Source organism: Melospiza georgiana, chromosome 8 (assembly GCF_028018845.1).
Source record: "Melospiza georgiana isolate bMelGeo1 chromosome 8, bMelGeo1.pri, whole genome shotgun sequence".
NCBI classification, from domain to species: domain Eukaryota; kingdom Metazoa; phylum Chordata; class Aves; order Passeriformes; family Passerellidae; genus Melospiza; species Melospiza georgiana.
In genome coordinates, this window is record NC_080437.1 from 3,725,867 (window position 1) to 3,753,619 (window position 27,753).

At 50.4% G+C, this 27,753-nt stretch overlaps 1 protein-coding gene across 1 annotated transcript; it reads left to right on the top strand.

Moving 5' to 3' along the window:
- The first annotated feature begins 13,930 nt into the window (after positions 1–13,930).
- Positions 13,931–26,767, top strand: LOC131086578 (microsomal triglyceride transfer protein-like). Its single transcript, XM_058029650.1, has 18 exons — positions 13,931–13,997; positions 15,550–15,728; positions 17,157–17,300; positions 17,768–17,875; positions 18,419–18,535; positions 19,335–19,474; positions 19,552–19,705; positions 19,874–20,031; positions 20,240–20,405; positions 21,353–21,460; positions 21,574–21,786; positions 21,883–22,097; positions 22,680–22,777; positions 23,416–23,537; positions 23,955–24,182; positions 24,459–24,583; positions 24,796–24,966; positions 25,894–26,767. The coding sequence occupies exons 1-18, from the start codon at positions 13,931–13,933 to the stop codon at positions 26,039–26,041; spliced, it is 2,661 nt and encodes an 886-aa protein (XP_057885633.1). The 3' UTR covers positions 26,042–26,767.
- The last annotated feature ends 986 nt before the right edge of the window (positions 26,768–27,753 follow it).

The window sequence follows — 27,753 nt, forward strand, 5'->3', positions numbered from 1 at the left end:
GAAAATAATGGATCAGGTATCTCCTAATGTGTGGGCTTCTAATAAACCACGGAGAGCAAAGAATGCACTCCCGGTGCAAATTAAGTTTCAATAGAGGAAACAATCAGTTAGAGTTAAACAATATCCCTTAAAAAAGAAGACAGAAAAGATATTAGCTCAATGAGTAAAAATTTTTTTACAGACAGAACTATTAAAAGGGTGTCAGTTTGAGTTCAATACACCTGTTTTACCTATTAAAAAGCCTGCTATTTCTCCCCTCTTTTCCTGCAGGGATTTGATAGCTCTTGGTTTCCTCCCACAGAGCTGCAAAGCAAAATGCCCGCCTGCCCCATGGCCATCCCCAGTGCCTTCCACCGCTCCAGCCTTGTCCCTCTTTCTCTCCCCTTTACTTGGCACCACTTTCTGCTTCCCCCTCCTGCTCTCCCAGCCAGCTCCAGCAAAGCCATTTCCCCCACTGGCACCAGCTGCCTCCTGTCCCTCACTCCCATTTTGCCCACTCTGAACTCCTGGAGCTGCTGAGAGTCACCGCATTTCAGGGCGTTGCCAGGGCTCAGAAGCATCCGGGAATGGGCCAGGTGGAAAGCAGTGGCACATAGGGAATATTGCCGGGGCTCAGGAGCACCCGGAAATGAGCCAGGTGCAGACTGAGAGCATTTGGGGCGTGTTGCCTGGGTTCACGAGTCACAGCTGGTGAGTGACCCTTCCAGGGGAGGGGCTGTGTTAGAATTGTGGTTTGTAAAGAGGGATGGGCTGGTGGGAGCCGTGCTGGTTGGAGGCCTCTTGGGGCATGGTGATCATGAAATTACAGTGCTCTGATATTTGTTGATATCAGGAGGAACATCAATAAAATTTTTACATTAGACTTCGTGAGGGCAGACTTTGGCCTATTTAGGAGACTTATTCAGAGAATTCCTTGGGAAGCAGCCCTTAAAAACAAAGGGGTCCAGGTACGGTGGGCATGCTTCAAAGCAGAGATGTTGAGGGAGGAACAGACTCTCCCTGTGAGCCCAAAGATGAATCAGCAAGGAAAATGTCCAGCCTGCATGGGCATCAATATTTTGAAGGAATTTAGGAACAAAAGGAAGGCCAGGTTTCTCAGGAAGTATTGAAGGCAGTGCCTGTGGTATTTGGGGAATAATTAGGGAGGCCAAAACTCAGTTTGAACTTAATTTGACAATTTTTGTAAAGGATAATAAAAACTGTTTTTTACAAATATACTAATGGTAAAAGGAAGGGAAAGACCAGCTTTTATTCTCTTTTGAATGCGGGAGGGAACTCAGTAACTGCAGATGAGGAGGACGCAGAGGTGCTCAATGCCTTCTTTGCCTCAGCCTTTAGTGGGAACACAGCTTGTCCTCAAGACAAGTGTCCTCCTGGGCTGGTGGATGGTGCCAGGGAGCGGAATGGGCCCCCTGTTATCCATGAGGAGGCAGTAAGAGAACTGCTGAGCTGCTTGGATGTTCATAAATCTGTGGGCCCAGAGAGGATCCACCCCAGGGGGATGAGGGAGCTGGCAGATGAGCTTGGGAAGCTGCTCTCCATCATTTACCACCAGCCCTGGCTCACTGGGGAGGTTCCAGATGGCTGGAAGCTGGCCAATGTGACACCCATCCACAACAAGGTTGGGAAGGAGGATCCTGGCAATTCCAGGCCAGTTAGCCTGGCCTCAGTGCCCAGTAAGGTCATGGAGCAGTTCATATTGATTCCAGCAGGCAGCACTTCCAGGATGGCCAGGGTGTCAGAGCAGCCAGCAGGGGTTTAGGAGGGCTGGGGCATGTTTGACCACCCTGGTCTCCTTCCATGAGCAGGTGACCCTGCTGGTGGGTGCAGGAAAGGCTGTGGATGTGTCTGTCTGGGCTCCAGCAAGGCCTTTGGCAGTGTCTGCCACAGCTCCCTCCTGGAAAAGCTGCAGCCCAGGGCTGGCACAGGAGCACTCTGTGCTGGGCTCAGCCCTGGCTGGATGGGCCAGAGAGTGGTGCTGAGGGTGCTGCATCCAGCTGGGGCCAGGCACCAGGGGTGTCCCTCAGGGCTCTGTGCTGGGGCCAGCTCTGTTCAGTGTTTGCACTGACCCCATGGATGAGGGCATTGAGGCTTTCATTAGTGAATCTGCAGAGGGCTCTGAGCTGGGAGCTGTGTCCATCTGTGGGAAGGCAGGAGGGCTCTGCAGAGAGACCTGGAGCTGTTGGATGGATGGGCAGAGTCCAGGAAGGTGAAGTTTAATAAATCCAAGTGCCCAGTGCTGCATTTTGGCCACAATAACCCCTGCCATGCTCTGGGCTGGGGACAGTGTGGCTGGACAGTGCCCAGGCACAAAGGGACCTGGGGGTGCTGGTGACAGCCGGCTGAACATGAGCCAGCAGTGTGTCCTGGTGGCCAGGAAGGCCAAGGGCTCCTGGCCTGGATCAGGAATGGTGTGGCCAGCAGGAGCAGGGAGGTCACTGTGCCCCTGTGCCCGGCCCTGGTGAGGCCACACCTGCAGTGCTGTGTCCAGCTCTGGCCCCTCAGCTTGGGAAGGACGTTGGGACGCTGGAGCGCGTCCAGAGGAGGCAACGAGGCTGGAGAGGGGCTGGGAACACAAACCCTGTGAGGAACCCCTGAGGGAGCTGGGGGTGCTCAGCCTGGAGAAAAGGAGACTCAGGGGTGCCCTCATCACTCTGTGCAGCTCCTGAAAGGTGGCTGTGCTCAGGTGGGGCTGGGCTCTTTCTCCAGGCAGCACTGAGAGAACCAGAGGACACAGCCTTAACCTGCACCAAGGGAAATATAGGTTGGATATTAGGAAAAAGGTTTTTATGTATAAAGAGTGATAAAAACTGGAATGGTTTGCCCAGGGGGATGGTGGAGTCACCATCCCTGGATGTGTTTAAAAGCAGACTGGATGTGGCACTGGGTGCCGGGGTTTAATCGAGGTGTTGGGGCTGGGTTGGACTCGATGATCTTGGAGGTCTCTTGCAACCCAGCCCAGAGATTCTGTGGTTGTGTGAGCGCGGGCAGCCGCTCCCTCGGCTGCGATCCCAGCGCAGGGGCACACGGGGGAAGCCGGCACCAGGAACTCGCCAGAACCCCCCGGCCCTCACCGCGGCCCCCTCCGCCCGCAGCGAGCCCCGAGCTGGGGCAGCACCGACCGCGGTCCCACCTGGGCTGCAGCTGCCTCCGAGCTCCGCCACCGCCGCCGCTCCGGTGCCGGCCAGACACAGCGGGCACGGCCGCTGCCGCCGCTCTGTTAAAGCTGATGTCGGTGTGGGAGGGATTTTGCCCTTTGGATTATTCAGCGTGCGGGAACGCAGCCAAGCGCGGCTCGGAGGGGCGGCCCGGGAGCGCTGTTCGGAGGTGCGGCCGCTCTGCCCGGGGTTCCCGCCGCCTTCTCGGGATCGGTTCCGTCACCGTTCCGCCGCCTCCCGTCGCTGCCGGCCCGGATTGCGGGATGTGAACCCGAGTCCCTTGGGCCCGGCTGAGCGCAGTGCAAACCCCCTGCGGTGGCGGCAGGCGCGGGGCTGCCCCGCCTCACCCCGAGCCCCGGGCGGGTCCCAGCTCGGCTCTCCCCGCTCGGCTTTGCCCTCGCTGCCGCCGGCGCTTTCCCCGCTCCCGGGGCTCGGCTTTGCCCGGCGGCTCCGCTTGGCCCCGGCCGAACTCACTCCCCCCGTGGCTCCCCAGCCCTGCGGCGGGGCGAACCCCCGGCATTTGCCGAAGGGCTCTGACTGCCCCTGGGCACTGAAGCCTCACGGAACGTGTGCTAGAATGCCGTAAACATGTGCTGAAATGCTTATTTGAAGTTAATCTTGCGTTTTCCGTGAACTCTGGTTTCTCTAAGTGTTGTTACTGGAGATTCAAAGCGGTAAATCCGATTTATTATTTTTATTTTTATTTTTATTTTTATTTTTATTTTTATTTTTATTTTTATTTTTATTTTTATTTTTATTATTATGTGCAGAATAACACAATCTAATTTCTTTAACAGAAAAGCTGGTAACATTTACCATATGGTGTTACTCTAAATACCATCTCGAGAAGCTGCTGGTTTGTTGGACAGTTTGCCAAATTCTACATAGTTTTTTCCTTCGATAGAGTTGCACTTTAAAAGTTGTAATAAATTTATGGTTCCATAAAATCTGCATTTACCATGAGTTTTTCTCAGTGTTAAATTACATAGAGTCACGGTATTTGTCACACTTTTCTAATCCCTCCAGTAAATCCATCAGGCCGTTATTTCAGCCTTTCTTGGTTCACATTTTCAGTGTCTTTTCGTATTAATGGCAGCAGACTAAGTTACATTTTGTAGTACCCTGAACTTTTAAGGATATTGATTGTTAGTTCAGTTCTGGTTTATTTGAATATGATGTTAGTGTTGCTAAGATTAAACAAAGTTAGATCTGAGTAATGTTACATTTATTACTATATTGAATTAATTTCTTTGAGAGTCATTTATGTCGAGGTGGATTTCTGTCAGGTTTGACTGTTGTTAAGTTTGGACGATATCAAGTTTCTGTCTTCTTCACTTTAAGCCATTTCATGTTCTATTCCAGTTTTAATAGGATCAGTTTTTATTCAGTATTAAATATGTTACTTTAAATTCTCTTAAGTGTACCTCTAATTCTATTGATGTGACATCAAATTCCACTGCAATTGATTTTAAGTTAATTTTGTTTAAATATGTTTGTCTACTTTGCAAGATACGGTTATTTTCTTCTGGAGATAACTGCAGACAGATCTAACTAAAACAGCTGTGATGAAACACTGATAAACACCTGCCTTTGGATAGAAGAAGATACAGTTTTTTGGGCTCTTGATCCTCTCACAGATTGCACAGGTGTCAGTGCTGCACTGCCTGACAGGATCATTGATTGTGATCTCTTCTGCTTTATTTCCCACAGATAACACAGGAGAGTGGGTGGTTGTTCCACATTATGGCTGTTATCCATTGTAAGCGGTTCAGTGTTTCATTGCTATGGATACAGGAATGCTGGAAGAATATTGTCTCCAGTTCCTGAGACAGTCATGTGAATTCACTCACTTTTATAACAGGCATTATTCATAAGACACCATTATCTTATTTATAACTGGCTTTTCATGAACTTTGACATATCTTTGTGTGACTATCCACAAGACATGGTGTCACTTTGGGCTCTCTCTGTTTTGCTCTCCAGCTGCAGATGCATCTCTTTGAACAGGCTGTCTGCAGCCGTTCCCTGCACTGCCTGCTCAGCCTTTAGTCCCTTCTCTTGTTCCAGCAGGATTGCTGTGCCTTCACCCAGGGCTGTCTCATGATTTTCCTGTGTTTTCAGAGTTCCAGAATGAGATCTCTGGGCTCTGTCAAAAGCCTCATCTGAGCTGAGGTCCTGTGGTCTTTCCCGACCCTTTTGTGCCACATCCTCATGGGACAGGGCTGTGACCTGCTGAGGGCAAGGCTGCTCCTGCTCTGTGGCAATCACACACAGCCCCAGGTATTCTCACAGGAGCACTCCAGCAGTTTGCTGTGTTTGGGGCATCTCATAGCTGCTATTATTGAGAGATTTGTTTTTAAGGTATGTGAGGGAGACCCTCCCAATGAGGGTCTGGGCTCTGGCCAGGCCCTGGCTCCACCTGGTTGGAAAATTGCCGACAAACCCAGATGTTTTCTGCCTCAAAACTATATTCAAGTCTCTTGGCCTTGGCAATTTGACCCTATACCAATAAGACAGTTGGATCTATTTTTAAAGTGAGCTTGGACATCTTTCCTGTGAATGGATCTCCAGGTCCTCACCTTGTCAGCTGCTGCAGGCTCTGGGTGATGGTGCAGTGTTTAAGACATTGATAATCATCCAATTACACAAGTGTGATTTATTATGTGTATTATCTGACTTATTCTTGATTACTGTCAGTTGCTTGTTTCACTGCATGTATTGTTTTGTTTTGACGTTCATAGCAAGAGACATGCTTGTTATCTTAAAAACAGAAATGGGAACTGGCTCCTAAAGAATGCCTGAACAATGCAATATTTATACTAAAAGTATTTTAAAGGCTTTTCTGTGTCATAGTGAGGGTGGCTGTGACAAACCTCTCTCTTCTTCCCTGACTTCCAGCCAGGGTGGTGAAAATGAAAGGGAGCGGGTTCGATGGAGCTGCCTGGAAAGAACTTTAATAAAGGGTGAGAAACAACAAACGTGGGGAAGCCATGCACAATAAGAGGGGCGGGATCCAAAGACTCCAAACAAAGGGGAAGCAACAACAGATACATGCAGGGGTGGAACACTCTAGAACTGTAACCATAAGGGGGAAACAAGTAAGCACTAGGGGAGCAGAACTTGTGCAACTTAACATAAAAACACCAATGGCTCATGGGAGAACTCTCAGGCTGGCCCTGAATTAAACAAATGATTCCCAGGGCTGGAAACCAATGCCTGGCTCTTTGGGGGTAAAATCCAGGTGAGTCTGAGTCACAGCTGGGCCAAGCCCCACACATGAGGATCTCCAGGTGAGTGTGCAATGGCAGGGCCTGGCTGATTGATGGACTGAGGCAGAAGGGGTGCATGTGTTTTATCATCAGCAGCTTTAAAGGGGTCACCTGCTCACCTGATCAGGCATCGATGGCCTCCGAGCAAGCGAGGCCCAGGGAGAAGAGAGGTGACCTTGTCCCCACTCAGCCTTGGTGGCCAGGACAGGGACAGAGGCAGGACTGCCAGCCCATGGCTGTGCCAGGAGACTTGGAGAGGAAACTGAACAGAGGCCTTCTGTCCTACAGTATTTACCACCCTGATATTGTGTTCTACCAAACCTCTTCAGCTATTCCTGCTCCAGGCTTCCAGAAACACATTCAGTGATGCCAAGGCCAACATTCCCAGCTGCTGGGCTTCCTCCTGCCAGGGCAGCACAACTCCTGAGTTCCAGCCATAGGGGCTTTAGAACTATGGTCATTTATTTCCATTCCCTGAGAGACATTGGACATGTTATTGTGTTCTCCCATGCTGCAAGACCCTTTGTCAATGACATGTTTGGTCTTGAGAATACAAAATTGGAGTATTGATTGACTGTAACCTGTCTTTCATGTGTCTTATCCTGTACCTAAGAGATAGCCAGTAATAACCTTAAAAAGATAGTAATCTCCCAGGAACAAACTCTTTTAAACATGAGAATACATGAGCTTTTTTTTTTTTTTTAACAAAAAGATAGGAGAATTGTTGCACATAGGTAGAAATGCTATAAAAGAAATGACTTATATCATGGCTTAGGCCTGCTGATTGGGCTGGCTGCAGCTCACAGCTAGTCTGTTAATTCCCATGAGAGAGAATCAGAGGAATGAGAATCAGTCTGCAGAACAATCTATTGTTGTAAAGAAAAACAGGTTCACACTCTCAAAACCAAGAAATCTGTCCCATGTGAATCAGTGAAGAACATACGTACACTACGCAAACACTTAATTTAGTGGAAATGCAAAATGTCTTTTACTGACCAATGAACTGTCATAGTATTGTGAGCTAATTAGACCTAAAATGGTGCCAGCTGATAATCCTTTAAAATATGAGCTGTGCAAAATAAAGATGAGCCTTTTCTGGATGAAGAAACAGAGTCCTGGCTGATTGTACTGTGACAAATCAAGGGGGATTTTTCCTCAATTTAGTCTTGCAAAATGAAGAGGAAATTCAGGTTTCCTTCCTCAATTTTCCTCTACAAAGACCATTCTGAGGGCTTTTGCACATCTTTTCCACCTGTGAAGGTCCCTTCAAATGGAAGGTCCCCCCTCAATGGAACTCCTACAGTGGCACATCAAGAGGTTCCTCTCAAGGGAAGCCCTTTCAGACCAGGGACAGCCGTGTTTGCTCTCAGTTTGAACCTGGAGATGATGAAAATGGGGCTCTTTCCCTCAATTCAAACAGCACCATAAAGAGTTTCTCCTTCCATTTCAACATAAAAATCATGGAAAACGGAGATGGTACCAAGGGAGGCACTACCAATAGAGGCACCCAAAATTATGAAAAAGGTGTGTTCTCCTTCAGTTGCGACCCTTCAAATCACAGGTGAATGGGGATCCTCCCCAGTTCAAACACAATTACAGAAAAGCTTTCCCCCCTCCATTTCAATCTCATTTTTGGGGCACTGGGGAGGGACTGGGGGCACTTCCCCCTCCTCACTGCTCACCCCTGGGGCTGCTGCCCCTCGCACAGTGCTGAGCAGTTCCCTCCCAGTTCCCTGCCAGTTTCCCTCTTCCTGGCGAGCCCCGGCAGGGATGGGGAGAGCACTGGGCAGGAGCTGGGAGCGCTGTTCCTTCCCAGGGCTCCTGATATCCCTCCCAGTGCTCCTTGCTGCTCACTCCCGCTGCTCCCACTCTCCCTCCCAGCTCCCTCCTGGCATTCCCGTGCTCCCAGTTCCCTCCCAGTGTTCCCAGGATCTCTCCCAGTGTTCCCAGCAGCAAAGCCCTGGGGGCACAGCGTGCTCTGCTCTTGAAGAGGCGAGACTGGAGCTGTCAGGAGAGCAAACCCGGCTGGGAAAGCGTTCCCTGCACAGGAAGGTGTCTCCCCTCTCTGACCACAGAGGGAGCTCAGCCTCCGCTCTTGACTCCAAACCCTGGAAGCTCCGAGCCCGACTGCCCGAAATTGGCACGGCCCCTCTGCCCAGCGCACTGCTCAGAGCTCACACGGCTGAGGGGGCAGCGCAGATTGAATAATGAACGCTCCTGGGCACGGCTTTAGCTCTGAACTACACACTGTCACACAGGAACAAAACCCTTAACGAGGATGGGTTCCTCTTGCTGGCACAAGGAGAGAAGCAGAAATCTGACAGGAATATTCTTCATCATTCTGCCCAGGCTTTGTCAAACCCTCCAGCTCCTGCACCTCGGGAAATAACAAGTGGCTTCTAAGCAGTGACTTTGATGTCAGTGAGCAGGTTATTATGGATTAATCTCAGACTGGAAAGCAGCCTTCACACCCTACTGCTCTTGGCATCACCCAAAGAGTTTGGAGGCTGCTGCCCAGGGAGCTCCTGAGATGTATCTTCCTTATCAATTTTATCTGCGCCTTTTTTAATTGTAAAAGCATAAATAAAATGCAGGGAGCATTGTCCCAGGGTCTCAGGACTTGCACATCTCTTCCAAAGAAAGGGAAAAAGATAGTGTTTCTCCCAAACTACAGAGTTTGAAAATTTCATGTTATGTACATATATTTTTAAAGGGAAAAGAGGAAAAGTGAAATATCAATTACTGTGCCAGTGGTGCTCCAGCCTATTTCTGTTTTCTTCTTTCACTTGTAGGATCGCTAAGAATACTTTATAAAATCCCAAAACTAAAACAATATTTAATTTAAGCTGAATGAGAAGCAATCTGTCTGCAGCCTTGTGGCACTCCACTTCCTCAGTTCCAGTAAGGGAGCTCATCCCCTCTGCAGTTCCAATCCAGATCCCAAAGTCCTGAGTGAGCATCAGCTTTCAGCTTTTTGAACACTGAACTGTAAGCAAAGCTGCTGGGGAGGGCCATGCTCCAGGCACATCTGTGCCATTTCATCTCTCCAGCTCTCTCAGCTCAGCTCGGCTCTTTTCCTCTCCTTGCTGGCTTTGGCTCATGCATTTCTTGAGGGGCTGCCCTGCACTGAGCAGAGCATGAACTGACCATCAGACAAACAGCTTCTGGCACCGTGGCTCTATCCTAAATGGACCATTGCCCAAAGGAATGCCAGGGCCTCCATTTCACTTAAAATGGCTTTTAAAGAAACCTGGTTTGATGCCCTCCATTTCTAAACAAGGAGAGCACAATGCTCCTGCACTCCCTGCCAGGGGCATTCTTTGAGCCTTGCAGAAAGGCTTTAAAGCAGCACAGAGCTTGTTAGGCACCAACAACTTCATCCAAAATTCGAATCAATACCATGGACTTTAAAACCTATTTTTAAGACTGAATTAAAGAGCAGTTGCATTGCCAATTGACAAGATGAGAAAGGTTTCCTTACCAGTTGTTGAGATGACAAAATAAGGGAGAGGATGGAGCTTGGAGTGGAGGGAGGAAGGGGAAAACCTTCATTTGTACAGTGGGGTTTTAACCATCATCAAGGAACTGCAGAAACCATTCTAATCTCAAGAAAGGAAAAACTATCCAGGATATTTCTCATTTCAGCAGGAGCCTAAGGGAGCCCTCAGCAGCAGGAGATTGGGATAACTGCAGGGCTGGTTTCTGGAGCAGAGGGAGCAGGGTGTGCTCCTCAAAGCCAGACCTTCACCCACAGCAGCCAGAAGGTAGAAAAACAAGGACCCAACGAAGCCTTAGGTGGGGAGCGGGTTATCAAGGGTTTTATAAGGAAAGAACAAGATCTGGGAATCAGGACCTGGAAGGTGAGAGAGGAAGGAAAAAGGGAGACAGCTGCGGCCTCTTGGAATTGAAAATGAGAAAAGAAGGGAGGAGGAAAGAAAAGGCTGTGACTAAATTCTAACTCAGCTGGGGTAATAGAGGGAAGTTGTAGGAAGAGGAGATTTCTTCATAGTAGCAAAATACTGGGATAAATTCACAAGAGAAACTGTGAAATCTCTGTCAGCAGCAGCTCTCTGCAAAGAGGTCAGGCATTCATTCCCCATGCCAAAACCAGGCTCAGGGAACTGGGCCAGACAACATCCCCAGGTTGATCCCAGCCTCATTTTCCAAAAATTGCTCAAAATATAATTGTGCATTAACAGAACAAAGTCTTTTTTCAGCTTATCAGGCTTTGAGATGCCTCAGATTGAGATGCAAATCCAGCTCCTGTCCCTTTGTTGTGCTCAGACTTTCCCCCTTTCCCTGACCCCATCTCTAGCAAGCAACAGCTCATCGGGAGCCAGCCAGGCCAGGGGCTTTTCCACAGCTTGTTCCAGGCAGAGGGAAGGAGAAACATAAAGAAAAAGGAGGACAAAAGGGAGGCTGTCCTGGAAAGTGCAGCCGGGCAACCTCCAGACAATGAAACACAAAGCACTCAGACAGCTCCTTGCAAGTGGGGGCTCACAGGGCTAGGGGGGAGTAGCTCTTTTTATACATCTCACCACAGCCTCATCCCCAGTGTGGGCTGCTTTCCTCCACAAAATCCATAGCTGTGTGCTTGCATAGGAAATTGCTGAACAACTGCTAAAAAAATACAGGTGGGAAAGGGCATTTCTGCCTTACAGACCAGCTCAGGTGGGCTGGCTTAAAAATTACATATATATATATATATATATATATACATACATACATACATGTGTGTATATATATATACATACATACATACATATATATATATGTATGTATATAGACATAGATAGATAGATAGATAGATAGATAGATAGATAGATAGATAGATAGATAGATAGATGTGTGTGTGTGTGTCCGGTCCAAAACCAGACCAGTAAATATATATTTATAGAGCTCCAAACCTTTCAAAACCCAAAATTAACTGAGCAGAATTGATTTTGTTTCTTAAAATTGTGTGGTTTCTACCCAGTTCACACAAGCACCAGTCATATTTTCCCCTTGCTCACAGGGCAGGGGATTGGCTGCTTTGCAGGAGTAGAAATCATCTCCTAAGGAGACCCCAGCTGAGGCTCATTAGGGTCATTAAAGCTCATTAGGGCCCTCAGGTGCTCACTGGTCACACCTGGGGCCTCTTGACCCACACAGCCCCAGGAAATCTCTCTGTTCAGGGATTTTGGAGACCTCTGAGTGCCACCAGTACAATCATGTGGGAGCTGCTCACTCCCCTTCAGTTTTTCTCTTCGAGGGAAGGATTGATGGAGCTTGTTGGTAGAGTCAGGGCTTTCCCTGCCACTGCAATGGCAAAAAGGGAGGTGGCAAGGCAGGAGAAGATGGTGGGGATGGGGTGCGGGGACTTTTGGAGCTGAAGGTCATTTGGAAGAGGAGGAAATTGGGGTTTGCAGGCTGTGATGCAGCAGCCCCTGTGGCTTCCATCCAGGCGAGTGCAGCCTGGCCACCCTTTGCCAAAGTCCAGCCTGATGTCACAGCGCAGGGTGGTGAGGTCCCTGTGTGCCTCTCTGGCCTGGGCACGCTGACCTGGGCACTCTGAGTGCCCCTGCTCTGCTCTGCCCTGCTCTGCCCGTGGGTTTCAGAGCTGCCACACCAGGCCCTGCAGCCAGGATCCCCCCTGGTGGCCCAGCAGCCAGGGCCCTTCACTGGACAGAAGTGGGAGCTCACACTGGAGTGGTACACGAGGGGCTGGGGGAGCACCCAGCATTCCAGCAGCACTGACTTTAGAACCATCCATCTGCCCACAGGTGTCCAAAGTTCCTTAAGGCACCTTTCCAAGAGCATGGCAACCCCAGAGGGATTTGAGAAGAATGCTTCACAAAGCTTTCAACTCCCTCTGGCTTCTTCTGGTTTATTCTTTTTCACAGATTCTCTCAGTGACAGAAGGAAGAAGCAGGTTTGGAAGAAGAAAAACCAGGTTTTCTCACAGTTTTTCACATCCTAACCCTGGAAAGTCTTGGCAGCCAGACCTAAACAACCAACCTGCCAAAGTTCAGCTCCCCTTTGAGGCTTCCTTATCAGCAGGTTTTTTTCACAGGCTATTTCTGTTTGCCTTTCCTCTCCAGTATTTTATTGAGCTGCAGCCAGCAAACATTCTGGGACCTCACCTTCAGGGCTCAGACCCTCCACAACCACCTCACCCTGAAATATTTCCTTTTCCCCCATGCTGGATAAACAGCTAAGGCTTCCTGTGCTCAGCAGGAAGTTTTCATGCTCTGAGAAGTGTGCTTTGCTCTCACTGCATTGCAGAGCACAGATCCCCCAGAGCCACAACATGGTTTGTGTTGGAAGGAACCTTAAAAATCCCCCAATTCCAACCCCCTGCCATGGGCAGGGACAATTTCCACTATCCCAGGCTGCTCCAAGCCCTGTCCAGCCTGGCCTTGGACACTTCCAGGGATCCAGGGGCAGCCACAGCTGCTCTGGGCCATGGGCTTCTCTGCCCTTGCCAGGGGCTTGAGAGAAAATGGTCTTTAAGGTCCCTTCCACCTCAAACCATTCTATGAGTCTAGAAAAGCTAAATGAAAATACTGAAGAGAAGGATATTTTTCAAATTAAAGATGGGGCATTTGTCCATAAAGACCACAAAAGACCAAGTGAAGACACCACAAATGGGAAAGCTATAACTGGAATTTTCCCAGGTTTCTCTCCGCTGGATCTGCTTTCATTTTCTGATCACAGTAGAGGCCCAAAAGCCCAGTGGTGATGCAGAGCTGGGAGACTTGCCCTTGAAAATGCCAACACAGCAAAGTCCTGGGGCTCTGATCCCACTGCAATGTGCAGATCACTTCCACAATGACACGTGAAGTGCCCCCCTCTTCCACTCCCCCATTCCTTGTAGCAAAAAGCCTTCCCAGGACCCTGATCTGCATCAGCAGCCCTTACTGTGGTGTCTTCAGAAAACAATTAAACTCAGCAATCAGAGGGTTCATGCACTAATAAAAATGCTGTATGGTCAGTGGGCCAAGGGGTTTAGAGATGGATTTCCCAAGCCCTTTCCCATTTCTTTCTGGGGGTAGCAGTGCTCCCCGTCCCCTCCAGCCTGGCCCTTTAAGTAACTTGAGCCTCCAGGCTGCAAATCCCAGTCTCCAGCTAAAAGGATGAAAAAGCTGTTTCCCCCTTCCCCCTTCTGGGGCTTTTCTTTTGAAAGGAACTGTTTTCTGTCCTGTGATGGGAAGAGACAGATCTCCAAAAGACAGAGCAGCTTTCTGAGCATCCCCCTCCCGTATCAGGCTGCTCTTTTTCTCCCAGCTTTCCTCCCCTCCCGCCGGCCTTTGGCGAACCCCAGCTGATTTCCAAACCCTCCGCGGCTGCTGGGGGTTGGTACAAAGGTTTAATTATTTCCCTTTCCTTGGGTGAGGCGGGGACAGGAGCAGGTCGGGCCCCATCGCCCGGCACTGCTGATTTGGCACTTTTGCTGTGCGGTTCCTCTCTCCCGGCCCCCTCCCTTCCCTGCTCCTGCCCACTGGATGGGCCCTGGAACCCACCATGGATCCACAGGCACTTTGGGGATGCTTGTGCCTGCTTTGCTTTTCCCTCCTGAGAGCAGCAAAAGGTAAGAGAGGCTTTGGGCTGGTTGGGGACCAGGGACTCGATGGGGTCCGGATGCCCAGAGAGGTGAGATGCTCATCCCAGCATTTATCCTCCCAGGCTGCAGCCAAGCAGGGAACAGGGACTGGCAAACTGCACACAGCATGAGCATCTCCTGAGGCTGGGAAATTCTGGGGATTGTGGAAGTCCTTTCCATGATGGGATGGGGAAAATCAGAGAGCTGGAGCTTTTTAAACTGCACAGAGTGCAGAACTGTCAAAATTCCTCAGTCTGTCTCACAGAGGAAAGCCCCAGGGACTGAGCTGGACTTCCATTGATTCCTTTGTTGTTAAAAGCAGCAAAGCTGTAAAACATTTCAGAAGTCTAGCAAGTGCATCAAATTTGCAAGAGAATTTCAAGTGACTTCAGAAAACAGATTTGACTGCTTTTGTCATGGCAAAGGCAACCACCCCCCATTCAATCACACTTGTATATGAGCAAGAGAAGGGACTTCAAATAAATCTAGAACAAAAGATTAAAGCAGAGAGTTTTGAACTAAAGCTGTCCCACCAACTTTATTTTGCCTTAGCCCAGAGACAGAGAATTAATTAGGAGTTAGAAGTTCTGATGGAAAACTCGTAATATGAAGGATTCAGCTTCTTTTCTCCCCTAAAAGTGTTGATTGTACCCCAGTTAATGCCCAGTGCTGAAAAGGCACTGGAGATACCCCTCCTGCCCATGGGCATGCTCAGGAAACCTCCCTTCAGGATTAAAGTGTGTTTCTTGGGCATTTCTAAAAGTGCCCAAGCAGAGCTGCTGCTCCAGCCATCCTTTCTGAGGCAGGGCTGGAAACACGAGCAGGAATCAGCTGTCAGCCTGGAGATCACCCAAATATCCAAACCACAGGCACAAATATTTGCCCAGGAAAACCTTCCCATCAGCTAGCCTTCCCTCCCAGGGGGTGGAGTGACCCAGGTCATCAGCACCTGCGTGTCCAGGTGCCCTCTGGGATGGAGGTGATCCATTGCCACCATCGAGTCAGGAACAGGAATGGGAGTGACACAACTCCATACTGATCAGAAGACCGAAAACTTACTTTATTACAGTCTTGTGATATTTATAACCAACATAATTCATCCAGAACCTGATTGGTTTTTAATAACACCTGTCACCCAATAGGTTAATTAAGGAACTGCTGTTGTAGGGGTTTCTCTGATGTGGGTGTAATTAGGATTGACTCTAAGATGTAGAAGATTGAACTATTGTTTTGGTTTTTTATACTATATTATTATTATATTTTTAAGAAACTCGTAATTTTGTTTAGTTTGTTTGATACAGCTTTGACCTTATTGGGTAACTAATTAAAACAGTATTACTCTTTGGTAAATAAATCTCTATAACACATTCTATATTTGCTTAGTAACAGGTGTAGCAGGTGGTGGAGATAAGAATTGTTTCAATTCTTTCTCTGAGCTTCTCACAGCTTTTCCCAGGACGATGCCTGAGGAACGATCCATTGCTCTCTCAGCATCCACAATCCTCGACTGCTTCCCTCCAACACTTCCATCTTTCCCCAGGGAATCTGCTGCCATCTTTCCATCCCAGGAGCCTGTATCAGTACCAGTACTCCCTGGCTGTCCAGCTGCAGCACACCTCCACACCATCCCCATGGGGAGCCCAGCTGCAGGCTGAGGCACTGATCCGTCTGCAGCAGCTCTGGAGGGACCCAGATGGGGAGGAGCTGCTCCAGCTGCAGGTGGGTACAGGGGGGTACAGCCATTCCAGCAAGGAATTCCTGCTGGGAACACCCCAGGAGCTGCAGGTGTGTACAGGGGTGTACAGCCATCCCAGACAGGGGTTCCTGTACAGGGGTGTACATCCATCCCAGCCAGGGGTTCCTGTACAGGGGTGTACATCCATCCCAGCCAGGGGTTCCTGTACAGGGGTGTACAGCCATCCCAGCCAGGGGTTCCTGTACAGGGGTGCTACAGCCATCCCAGCCAGGGGTTCCAGCTGGGAACACCCCAGGAGCTACAACCCTGTTGGTTTTTCTGGGTCTGGATTGAAGGCACTGAGACAGTAGTTCATGTTCAGAGTTTATTATTTCTTATCAGTAAAACAGTCTCACTGCTGTGAGTTTGGCCGCTGTGGTCACCAAGTGTTGTGGTGTTGTGGGTCCCCAGGATGAGGTGAGAGATGAGAATCTGACTCCAAGTTCTTAGAAGACTGATGTTGTACCTCTTGGTTCCTCTCTGTCCCTCTCTCTTTGTTCCTCTTTTCCTCTCACGCCTTCCTTATTTCACATCCTCTTACATGATACTAAAGAAAGAGAGAAAGGAGACATCAGGAGGATAGACAAGAATGAATAATAAAACTCATGGCAGACTCAGAGAGTCCAACACAGCTGGCTGGGATTGGTCATTAAGTAAAAACAATTCATATGGAACCAATCCAAGATGCACCTGTTGGTCAGCAGCCTCCAGACCACATTCCAAGCAATCAGATAATTACTGTTTACATTTCCTTTCTGAGGCTTCTCAGGAGAAAAATCCTGAAGGGATTTTTCAGAAAACATCACAGTGACAGGCAGCTTTTCATTAGAAGGCACCAAATGGCCAACAATCTCTTCTTCCAAGGGCTTTTAAGACTAAACTATCCAATGAAGAACTGACACCTGGATTATTTTCCCTTTTAACCCAATAACTGATCCCACAGAGCTGCCATGGGGACTTTTCCACCCAATTACAAAATGCCACCCAAACCCATGGAGAAGGAGGAAGAAGCAGCAGGAAGAAGAAACCCAGGATGACACCCTGTGCCCTCCACCTTGCTTCCATCCACAACACACTAAAAATCCCAAACCCTCAATTTCTCACCAAGTGACACACCTACACTGCTCTCTATAATCTATTGCACACTTTTGTGGGTTCCAGTCTATCTTGAAGTCCAGAAAGCTTTCTCCATGGATGAGGGTGGAGTCAGGGCTCCCCTGGGGGTCAAGACACCCCAGAGCAGACAGAGAAATATTCCCACTGCTCTGGGTTTCCACACAACCCCTTCCGTTTCTAGCCCATGCCAGCTGAAAAATGACCTCTCTGACCAAATTCACTGCCTGCAGGGGAAATGCACACCAGCCTCAGAGCAGACACTTGGTCACTGCTTTCTGCATCTTCTGCTGTTGTAGATCCATGACCTGAAGGCCCAACACCAGCCAGAGGAGCAGAGGAGCCAGGACAGCACTGGAGGCTCCCCTGTAGAGATTGCACTGAGCCCAGAGGCACAGGCAGAGCTCCAGCAGCCAGTGTTCATCTCCTGGAGCAGTGGCAAGGTCAGCTGGACACCTCCTGGGCTTGTTCATGCCCTCTGCAAAGCATTCCTGTCCTCATCCTAGATTTTCTGGGCTATGAGGCCCATGGGAGCTCCTGCTCCACCTCTGATTTCAGAGCAGAAGGAACTGGCCAATGTTGGACCCTACAAGGAGTCCCATGCTCCAGAAGGACTCAGCTGGAGCTGCAGAATCCCATGTTAAAGCTCTTCAGCCCTAACCATGGGATATAAGCTCCTTTCTGGCCTTCTCCTCTGAGGCTGTGGAACCCCAGGGTGGGAAGGAAAGGGAAATTTTGTGTTCCTGCATTCACAGAGCTCACGCTATTGAGGGATAAGGGCCTCCTTGAGAAAATTCCTCAGGGGTCTGCAGGGTGTTCTCAGGGTCCCTTTTGTCAGGGAAGGCAGCAGGGAGCCTGCAGAGACCCCAGAGATGTCCCCTCAGCCAGGCACCCCCTCCTGCCCTCCCAGGTCAAAGCTTTCTATGGGAATGAAGCAGAAAACATCCTGATCTCCAACCTGAAACGAGGCATCACCAGTCTGTTCCAGCTTCAGCCCCATGCCGGCACCACAGTGGAGGTAGGTCCAGAGCTGGGACCAAAATCCAGAGATGGACCAGGAGAGCTGGCCCTGGAGCCCAGCCAGCCCACGAGCTCCAGCAGAGGGGGCAAAATTCAGGACAAATAACATTGGGTCTGCTGCTCCAACCGGGCTATGAGCAAGGATGACTCTTGGAAAGGCAGATGACTTAAAATAAAACAACCTCATTTTCAGCAATTGGCACCCCTTACAAAATCATAGCCTTTCCCTGGACAGTAGGAACAGCAGAGGAAAAACTCCACAAGCATTCCTGCCAACAGGATTTGCTTTGCCAGCAGCCAGCTGGAATGACCTGTGAACAGCATGAAATAACCTCAGAACCCCAAATGCAGTCAAAAGGTGCTTAATTAAATCTTAATTTAGAGCCTGAATTTACAAAGAGGGACTTGGATCTGTCCAACCACCCTCTGATTTGCCTCACATTCTGGAATTTAGCTGCTGTTCTCTTTGCTGGGTTGGCTTCTGTGTCTGTCCTCTCCACACAGTGTTTAACACTCATGGTCACTCCTGTTTGTTTTTCAGGAAGATGCCTCTGGAAGCTGCCAGGTCACCTACACCGTGTCCAACCATTCCATCACCAAGACCAAAGATCTCCTCAGCTGCTCGAAGCCAAAGTCTGGATTCACCTCCATGAACAAAGCAAGTCCATTGCTCTCACTGTGGGGGGCTCAGCAGGGCCACCCCTAAAATCCTTTGGCAGGTGGGCTTGGATTCCCATTCCCAGCTGGCTTCAGCCTTCTGCAGCAGCTTGGGATGGGACTCTTAGACCCATCCCCAAAGTGGGATGCACCAGCATCCCTCAGCAGGGTCTCGAGGTGGGAAGGAGCAGCAAAGGTGCTCGGGGTCACCCCATCCCCACTCTTGTTATCAGTTCTGAGCTGTCAGCTGATCCTGCTTGGGGAGCTGCAGATGCAGGGATGGTTTCTGGGTCTTGTTGCATGGGGGATTATTTTGACAGGATTCTGTTTTGCTGAAAGAAATAGCCTGTGCTCAACCCTGACATAAACAGATGAAATCCTGTGGGTCTTAATGCAGTCATACCTGCCATAACCAAACTTTATGAGTTTTTTTGAAAATATACTAATTCTACTGAATTCAGTATAAAAATGGACATTCCCATGGAGACCCCAGGGGCCCTGGCAGGGGTCTCAAGACCTCCTTGTTGTGCAAGTCCCTGTGGTGTCACCACTCTGCCTGCCTGCATCAGCCGTGGCTGGGGGCATCCCCTTGCTGGTCCTCACCTGGTGGTGCCTTCTCCCACACCTGGGAAGAAGGTGGGCTCTGATGGATTTTCCTTTCCTACATTTTGCAAGTGAAGTAGGTGACTTGGTGGGCTGGAAAGTTCTTTTCCTGCTAATGTAAAGCGAGAAATCTCCTGGGGAGAGGGCAAGGGGAACAAAAGGTTGCTTTTTTTCCTCATTGCCTTTCCTTTCCCAAGATTTTTGGAGTGGAGTGGCAGCCCTCCAGCAGAAGCCAGTACGTGGTGAGGGACAGCCTGCTGCAGTCAGTCCTGGCAGAGGAAAGCCACGTGGTGGCTCCAGCCCTGAGATCCCGCTCTGGCATCAAAATCAGCGCAAGGTGAGGGATGATCCCAACCCCTGGCCATGGAGGGTGGAAATCACAAAACTTCCCACTGACTGTTTGTCCCTTCACAGGCAGCAGCTCCAGCTGGTGTCTCCTGCAGTGCCTGGGCTGGCAGAGGTGTCTGGACAGAGCCTTGAGGATGTGCTGGCTGGCACGGGGGCACGGCCCCAGCCCCTGGGCATGGCCAGCCTGCCCTTCAGGAGGGTCTGCACACACTGCCCGTCGGTCAGTGATGCTGCTGAGCCCCAAAACTCCCCCTCAGGCTGGGCACTCGTGGGGTTTGGGGTTAAACCCCAGTGGTGCTTTTGGAGGGGCTGCTTTGGTGCAAATGTTACCCTGTGATAACATGGGAAAAGAGGCTAAATCCCCCCCTAACAAAGCTCACCTTTGCAGCTGAGAGCCTTCCTGAAGGGTTTTGACAGGCAGAGAGTCAGAACAGACACCTCGAGGGTGGCGACAGCCTGGCAGTTCCAGAGGCTCATCCAGATGCTGCGCAGTGCCAAGAAGAGGGATGTGCTGCAGCTGCTGAGGAGAGCCCCCGAGGAGGCACGGTGAGAGCCCCTGGAGCTGTGGCTCCAAAATTCCGAGCGCTGGGCAAGACAGACAGGGATGGTTGGTGCTGCTCCATGGCAGCTTCTCCATGCTCCTCCATCCTGGCTAGTGGCAGTGCTCTCTGGCTTCTCCCAATGCCTGTCCTGTCCAAGCACTGCAGGGTTTTTGTGGGCTGTGCCTCTGCTGATTTCCCTCCTCCTGCTCCAGCCCCTTCCTGGTGGAGGCAGCAGTGGCCACACAGTCGGTGGCTTCCTTGGCAGCGCTCTCAGAGTTCCTGGATTTCAGCCAGGAGCCCAAATCCCTCCTGGAGAAGTTTCTCTACGCAGCAGCTTTCTCTCCCCGGCCTTCAGGAGAGCTTCTCCAGCTCGTCCTGGTGAGTATGGACATCTCCCTCTCTTCCCCATCCTGGGATGGATCCACCATGGAACAAGGGAAACCTTTCTGTGGAAATTGATTTTCCTGCTCATGGGATTGTTTCATGTGCATTTAGTGGGATGGGAGTAGATGCTTTCCAGAGGAAAAGAATCCAGCAGAAGATGCTTTGTATCAGTGCATTAAAGATAATAAAATCTCAATTCAGAGCCACAACATTTTATCCAATTAAATCATGCATGGCCTCCTTCAAGGCAGGTAAGAACTAGTTTTCCCTGACTGTGGGAATCCACAAAATCAGAGGGTTTTGGGGAAGCTGCAAAAGGCAGGCCCCAGAGGGAGCAGAACTGTGATTAGAGCTAAGCAGCAGCCATGAGATTGGTCAGCAGAAAAAGTATTTAAATTGTAGAAATGCAAGGACAACTAGAACAATGGTCTGTGTATTAACACTTGTCTAGAATAACTCCCTAAGCTACAGAAAAGTTTATCTAGCAACATATTAGGGAGTTCTAAGATTGATAATGGAGCTCTGTGCCTTGTGTTTTAAGGCTCACAAGCAGGTATTGTATTTGAAATAAGCAATCATTGTTTTAACCAAAGGTACCTGTGCTTATAGTGGTTGGATAGAACTACTGTCAATGGGCTTTTGCTTTGTGTGATTGGTCAAGAAGCTTATAAAGTAAGTTGTAACATTAAGTTTTTTGGCCTGCTGCCTGGGATGTGAGCTGGTGGCATCTTCCCACTGTCATAACCATGTAATGAGACTGATGCTGGAAAATAAAACAGCTCAAGGCACGTTCCACAGCAGCCCTGTCCTGTTTGTGATTTGTACACAGCCCCCAGCCAGTGACACCTGACTTGCTTGAGATAAGAGGTAAAGCATACTTCTTCTCTTTTTTCCCCTCATTTCTTTTTTCCTGCTTCCTGTTACCCTTTCCTGATGCCCAGGACAAGCTGGATGGGAGGCAGCTGGCACCTGAGATCTGGGAGACAGGAATAGTTGCTGTGGGCGCTCTGGTGGGCAAGCTGTGCCAGCAGAAGCTCTGTGGGCTGCAGGTGGGTCCTCTGCTGTCCCTCACACTCGGCTTTTTGGGACACCCCCCAGTTCCAGGGGTGCCCAGAATATCTCCTGTCCCTCACTCCCCTCTCCTCCTGCAAATCCCGAGCAGGTGGTGGAGCGTGGGGTGGAAACCATCCTCAGGGGGCTCAGAGGTGCCCAGGAGGAGCCCAGGGTGGTCATTTCCCTGCTGGCCCTGGGCAATGCAAGGCTCCCTGAGACCATCCCCACCCTCCTGGAGCACGCTGAGGGCGGTCCCACGGCTGTCACCACCGCTGCCACCTCTGCCCTGCAGCGATTCCCCGCTCCCCACATCTCCAGCAAGGTAGGAGAGCAGCTTGTGTGAGGCTTGGTGCTCCCCTCCCCACTCAAAGCCAAGCTGCTGGGGTGCCCTTCACTCTCAATTACCCCTTCCCATCAGGTGAAGCAAGTGATGAGGAGGATTTTCCACCAGAAGAGGAAGAGTTATGACAAAACCTGTCGCCTGGCAGCTGCAGAAATCCTCCTGGATAACCACCCCCTGCCCATGGATGTCATCAACATCCTGCTGGCCACCACTGAGATGGAGACAGAGGTGGCCACGTTCCTGCTGCTGAAGGTGCAGAACTGCCTGCGTGACCACCACCACCTGGCAAGGTGGGGCTTGAGGGCACAGCGACATTTTCCCTCTGCTCTGCATCCCCTTTTTCTCCTCCTCCTCCTCCTCAATCCAGCTCTGGGGTTTGGACCAATATATCTTTAAAATGTGCCACCATCACTTCATGGGGGCTGCCTGGATATCCCTGGAGTAAAAACAGGGATGCAGATGTCACACAGCCAGGCAGAACCTGATTTTGTCATGCTGCCCCATGGCAGCAGGACCCAGGCTTGTGGGTTCAGCAGAGTCCTTGGAGGCTGAAGCTCTGGCTCCCAGGGCAGTGCACAATTTGTGCCTGCAATAATCTTCCTGTCTGCACAGAACAAACCAAGCACTCACATTTTTCAGAGCTAAGAAAAAACTGCACAAAAATATCCACCTGGTTTATCCTAATAATCCAGAGGAAAATGGAATTCCAGGGTAGCCTACATCTAAAGCTTTCACTTTTTCCTCACGCTGCTCTGGGCAGTCAGCAACCATGAGAAACACTTTGGCAAATTATATTTCCTTCTGTAGGGACCACTGACCTCTTGCCTTCGCTCCCTCCCAGTGCTGACACATCCTTTCCCTCTCTTTTCCAGGAAGATACTGAAAGACATCATGGCAGACCCACGGATCAACAATTACAACTTCTTCTCCAAAGTTGGCATCTCCTCCTCTTTCTCAGGGCCTCTGGCAGGTGACAGCACAAGGGACACCTTGGTCCCCTCAGAGGGTTAAAGGAGGGGTTGGTGGTAAAAGGCAGCTCCAGAGGAGGATCCAGGTCTGTAGAATGCCCCAAAATCTCAGGGAGGTTTCTGAGAACGTCCCCCAGTACCAGAGGTATGAACATGCCCTTCTCTAACACAAACTTTTGCCAAATCCTGCTGGTTTGAAAGAGGAACTTCAGCTGGAAATGAAACCAACAGCAGGTTGCTGGTGGGAGTTTCCGTGCTTTCCCTGACAAGTTCCTTTTGTATTTTTAATGAGATCTTCAGAGAGGAGGATTCTTGCCCTGAGATTTAAAAGAAAGAATCAAATTTCAGAGACTGCAAAAAGCAGCACTTGCTAAATATCTGCTGAATTCTTCACCCCTCATTTCTGTCCCCCTTCAAATTAGCTCAGTCTGGCCTTGCAGAGGGTCAGTGTAGGTGGAATAGCAAGGGAGAAAAAAAACCCAACCTTGCAATGCTGAATCATTTGAGTGTTGCAAGAATGAAAGGAGAAGATGCAGAGTGGTACCACAGGTTTGGGTTGGAGGGACCTTAAAGATCATCCAGTTAGCATCCCTTCCACCAGACACCCAGGGGTGCTCATGGGCCTCTCTCTGCCCTTCAGTCACCCAGGACCTGACCTCCACTTTTGGGCTGGACCTGCTGTTTGCGGAGGGTGGATTCCTGAGGAAGAGCGTCTCCGACTTCTCCCTGCTCAGCCACGGCCAGCGGCTCCGTGCAGCTCAGGTGCCACTGAGAGAGGGGCTGGGGGCTGCAGGGGGGTGACAGCACAGCCCAGGGGTGCCACTGCTGTCCCTGTGTCCCCTCTTCACCTCCTCGTGGTGCTTCACCTCTGTGCTCAGCACGTCCTGTGTCAGAAAAAGTCAAATTCCCAAATCACTGGTGTGAAACCAGACTCCTGCTCTGGAGAGGGGAGCCCCCTGCTCCCCCAAAACCAGAGGATGGAACACTGGCACCTCAGGGTGCTCAGGGATGGCTTGGATGCCACACTGGTACCTCAGAGTGCTCAGGGATGATTTGGATGCCTCAGTGGCACCTCAGGGATGGATTGGACGCCTCAGTGGCACCTCAGGGATGGCTTGGATGCCTCACCCAAATCACTCCATCACTGATGTCCTGCTCCTGTCCACTTCTGTCTTCCAGGTGACCTTTGAAGCACAAGGGATGGAGTCGATGATGGGAGAAAACCTCTCGGAAGGAGAAGAGGAGCCAGAGCTCATGGCTGGGATGGCAGCCACCTTCTTTGATGTCCAGCTGCGGCCAATTGTCTTCTTCCAGGGATACACAGACCTGATGGGCAAGGTCCTGCTGAGCAGTGCAGAGCCCACCAGTGTGGTCAGGGGCAACCTCCTGCTGATGGACCATCACCAGGTACTGGCTGGGGAGGAAGCAGTGGCCTGTCTGCACATCCCAACTGAGCCTGTGGATGTTGCACAGCACAGACACAGATCTGAGAGCGAGGTGGCACTGCCAGATGTGTCTTGGGGTTGGTAAAGCGGTGGGATGGCTTGTTCTGCCATGGGAGACCCGTGGCTGAGGTGCAGGGTTGGGATGGACATTCCCAGCAGCCACAAGGCCCTGCTGGTGCCAGCACTCATCCAGGAGCAGTGCCTGGCCACAGGGAGCTCTGCCTTTTCCATCTTCCAGGTCATTCCTCTGCAGTCGGGCCTCCAAGTGACCGTCAGACTCCAGGGTGGGCTGGGGCTGGACATCTCAGCTGACATGGACGTGAGCATTTGGGAGCAGGAGCTGAAAACCAGCGTCAATGCCAGGTCAGCCTGGCTCTGGGAATGGGAATACCTGGAGGGCAAGGGTGGATTTCCACTGCTCCCTGCTCTTCTCCTGGTGGGTCCATCGGCCTTTCCTGATGTTTACAGAGAAATTTTCCATGGCCAGACCTCTAACTGAGGTGTTTATGGAGTTGTTTGGTGCCCAGCTCAGGCCATTGCTCTGTGACCAGACCCTACATGCTTCTCTCTCCCAGGGGAAGCCTTGCCATGGATTTCCAGGCAGAACTGGATTCCCCTTTGCTCCAAGCCACCCTGAGGAGCCAGACAGAGGTGGAGACCTCCATCCACTTTGATACCAAGCTGAGGTTTTCCAGCAGCCCCGTGCTCATGTGCCTGCAGCTGAGAGAGGAGCAGGTCCCATACAGGTAGCACCAGATCCTGCAGAAACATCCTGGTGGGCTTGAGGGAAAGGAGGGAAGAGGAGAGGATTAATGGTTGCACTTATTGGGTGGGAATTGGTAGGGATGAGGGAGGGGGACCACAAGTTCCTGATATGAGTGGAAGCATCATCTCTGATGGTGTTCACAGGGGTTCTTGGATGAGGGAAGAGACGAGGATCTGACTCCATGTTTCAGAAGGCTTGATTTATTAGTTTATGATATATATTACATTAAAACTATACTAAAAGAGTAGAAGCAAGGATTTCATCAGAAGGCTAGCTAAGCTAAGAATAGAGAAAAAGGAATGATAACAAAGGCAGCTGTCTGGGACTCTGACTGTGATTGGCCATTAATTACAAACATCCAACATGGGCCAATCACAGACCCACCTGTTGCATTCCACAGCAGCAGATAATCAATGTTTACATTTTGTTCCTGAGGCCTCGCAGCTTCTCAGAAGGAAAAATCCTAAGGAAAGGATTTTTCATGAAAAGATGTCTGCGACAATCATCCATAAGTGTTGCTCTGATTTTTTAGGATTCTCTAAGCCTTCTGATGTTTACGTTCTTGTAGCAAACTGTCTCACACATTTTCTGTAAATAACTGATTGTTTTGCATTCTTTTATAGAAGAGGAGAAATTTGATAGACTGTTGGTTTGTCCAGTGTCATTGGAGACGTGGCACTGTCACCCTCCAATCCACTGTCACTTTTAGAAATCTATAAATGTTGGAGTCAGAAAATAAATTTCCCTTTTTTCCTCACCTTGAGAGCAGCGGTGTGTGCGCTCGTGTTGTTCCATGTCCTATAGCGACACATGAGACCATCAGGAGATGGTGACTGGGAGGAGAAGGGTGAGATCCACCACCCCCACCAGAGGCTCCTGCCCGTGCTGCTGTCCCTCTGTCCCACAGGGAAGTGCTCTCAGTGTCCCAGTCTGCCGGGAGCCGGAGCAGCACCGCTCGGAGGGGCCGGCGTGGCGCCGTGCCCGGGAGGGAATTTGCCCTGCACCAAAGCAACTCCAGGGTCTGCAACCTCCTGCTGGCTGCAGAAAAGGAATAGGGAGCCAGAGCACCTCGGGGTTCTCCTCCACAACCACCTTTGAATGAGGAGAATGCTGCAATAAGGACGCCAGAAGGATGATGAGGAAGGACAAGAGGAGCTGCTGAAGAACAGACACACCCCGTGCCCGCAAACCTGCCCGCACACCCCAAAGGCTCAGATTTCCCTCTCCTGGACTCTTCCCTTTCATGGGGCAGGGCTTTGCTGGAAGCCAAGCTTTTCCTCATGAAAAACAGCCTTGTTTGCAAGTGGATGAGTTCCTGAGAGCCCAAGAAACCCTCCTGGAGGACTGCATCCCAAAATGCTGAGTTTTCTGCCTGTTTACCAAAGCTGTCAGGAGGGGACACATTTGCAGCCAGCTGGAAGTCCCCAGTGGAGGGAATAAATGACCTTCCTTGCCCAAGCTGAAGTGTTGTCATCCACCCCACCCAACACCTCCAGGATCAGAGGGCTGGTGAGGAAAAAGCAGCATTTCTCCATTCCTTCCAGATAATAATGTGCGTTGAAAGTCCTTTTTAGCTCTTTTATTGTGGTGTGTGTGCTACAAAACAAGCTTTTTAGGAAAGAAAAGAGGGATATGGAGTATATATTCTTTTGTTAATTATGAGCCTGAAATGTTAGCACTGAGTCTCCGGGTTCAGGGAGGAGACTTGCCTGGTTTTCCATCTGGAGACACCAATTACAAGTGCTTTGGTTATGTACAGAAATAAATGCTCTGTATTTTCATATTGTCTCTGTTTGACTCATAACTCTCCTGGACACATGGAAGGGCAGAAGGAGGAGGCACTTCCAGCAAGAACCTGCTTTCTAGGTCTGCATTTAGGGTGCTGCCTTTCCTTTTCCTCCTCCTCTAGAGATTGACAAAGGCGGATTTGTCATCCAGCTGATATTTACCCCAAATCAGCTGAACTCCTAGTCCCAAAGGATACCTGTCCTGCCAGAGGGACCAGGTCCTGTAGCTGGGATTGGAGTTGGGAATGTGTTTCCAGACCCTTTGGAAGGGGGGAGGACATCTGAATACAGATTTCACCAGTTTGCATTGCTGCTGGCAGCTTTGCTGTCCTGCTGAATCCTGATGTTTTCCAAGCCCTCCCAAGGATGTTATTTTTCCCAGTCCTGGTTAGATGCTCAAACACAATGAAGGACCATGGGCCTTTTGGTGAAGTCACCCATTTCCTTGGCAATGGCTTCAAACCCTCCCAGAAGGGACCTTTCAGCCCCAGGTCCCCAGTAAAGGTGACACTGTTCCTGCAGAGCTGGAATGGAGTCCCCTCAGTTTGGATGGGCAGAAAGGGACCTGGATGTGAATTTATTTTACCCAGCCTGTTCCAGTGCTTGCCAGCCCTCTCTGTGAAGGAATTTCCCCTCATTTCCAGCCTGCCCTGGCCCAGCCTGAGGCCCTTTCCCCTTGTCCTGTCCCTGTTCCCTGGCAGCAGAGCCCGACCCCCCCTGGCTGTCCCCTCCTGGCAGGGAGTTGTGCAGAGCCACAAGGGCCCCCTGAGCCTCCTTTGCTCCAGCCTGAGCCCCCTGCCAGCTCCCTCAGCCTTCCAAGGAGTCCCTCCATCCAGCAGCGAGGGACAGGGACAATCGGGCGGGGTTGGAGTGCCAGGTGTGACTGCTGGTGAGGATCCCCAGGGCAGCCTCTGTCCATCCATCTCCCAGGGATGTCGCAGCGCTCCTGTGGCCCCTCCAGGAGCCGCGTTCCGTGCGGA

Excerpts from the sequence above, each read along its gene's own strand:
- LOC131086578 (XM_058029650.1), top strand. The coding sequence starts at position 13,931 with ATGGATCCACAGGCACTTTGGGGATGCTTGTGCCTGCTTTGCTTTTCC. Across the intron at positions 13,998-15,549 it reads CCTCCTGAGAGCAGCAAAAG|GGAATCTGCTGCCATCTTTC; the intron begins GTAAGAGAGGCT and ends ATCTTTCCCCAG. Across the intron at positions 19,706-19,873 it reads TCTGCACACACTGCCCGTCG|CTGAGAGCCTTCCTGAAGGG; the intron begins GTCAGTGATGCT and ends TCACCTTTGCAG.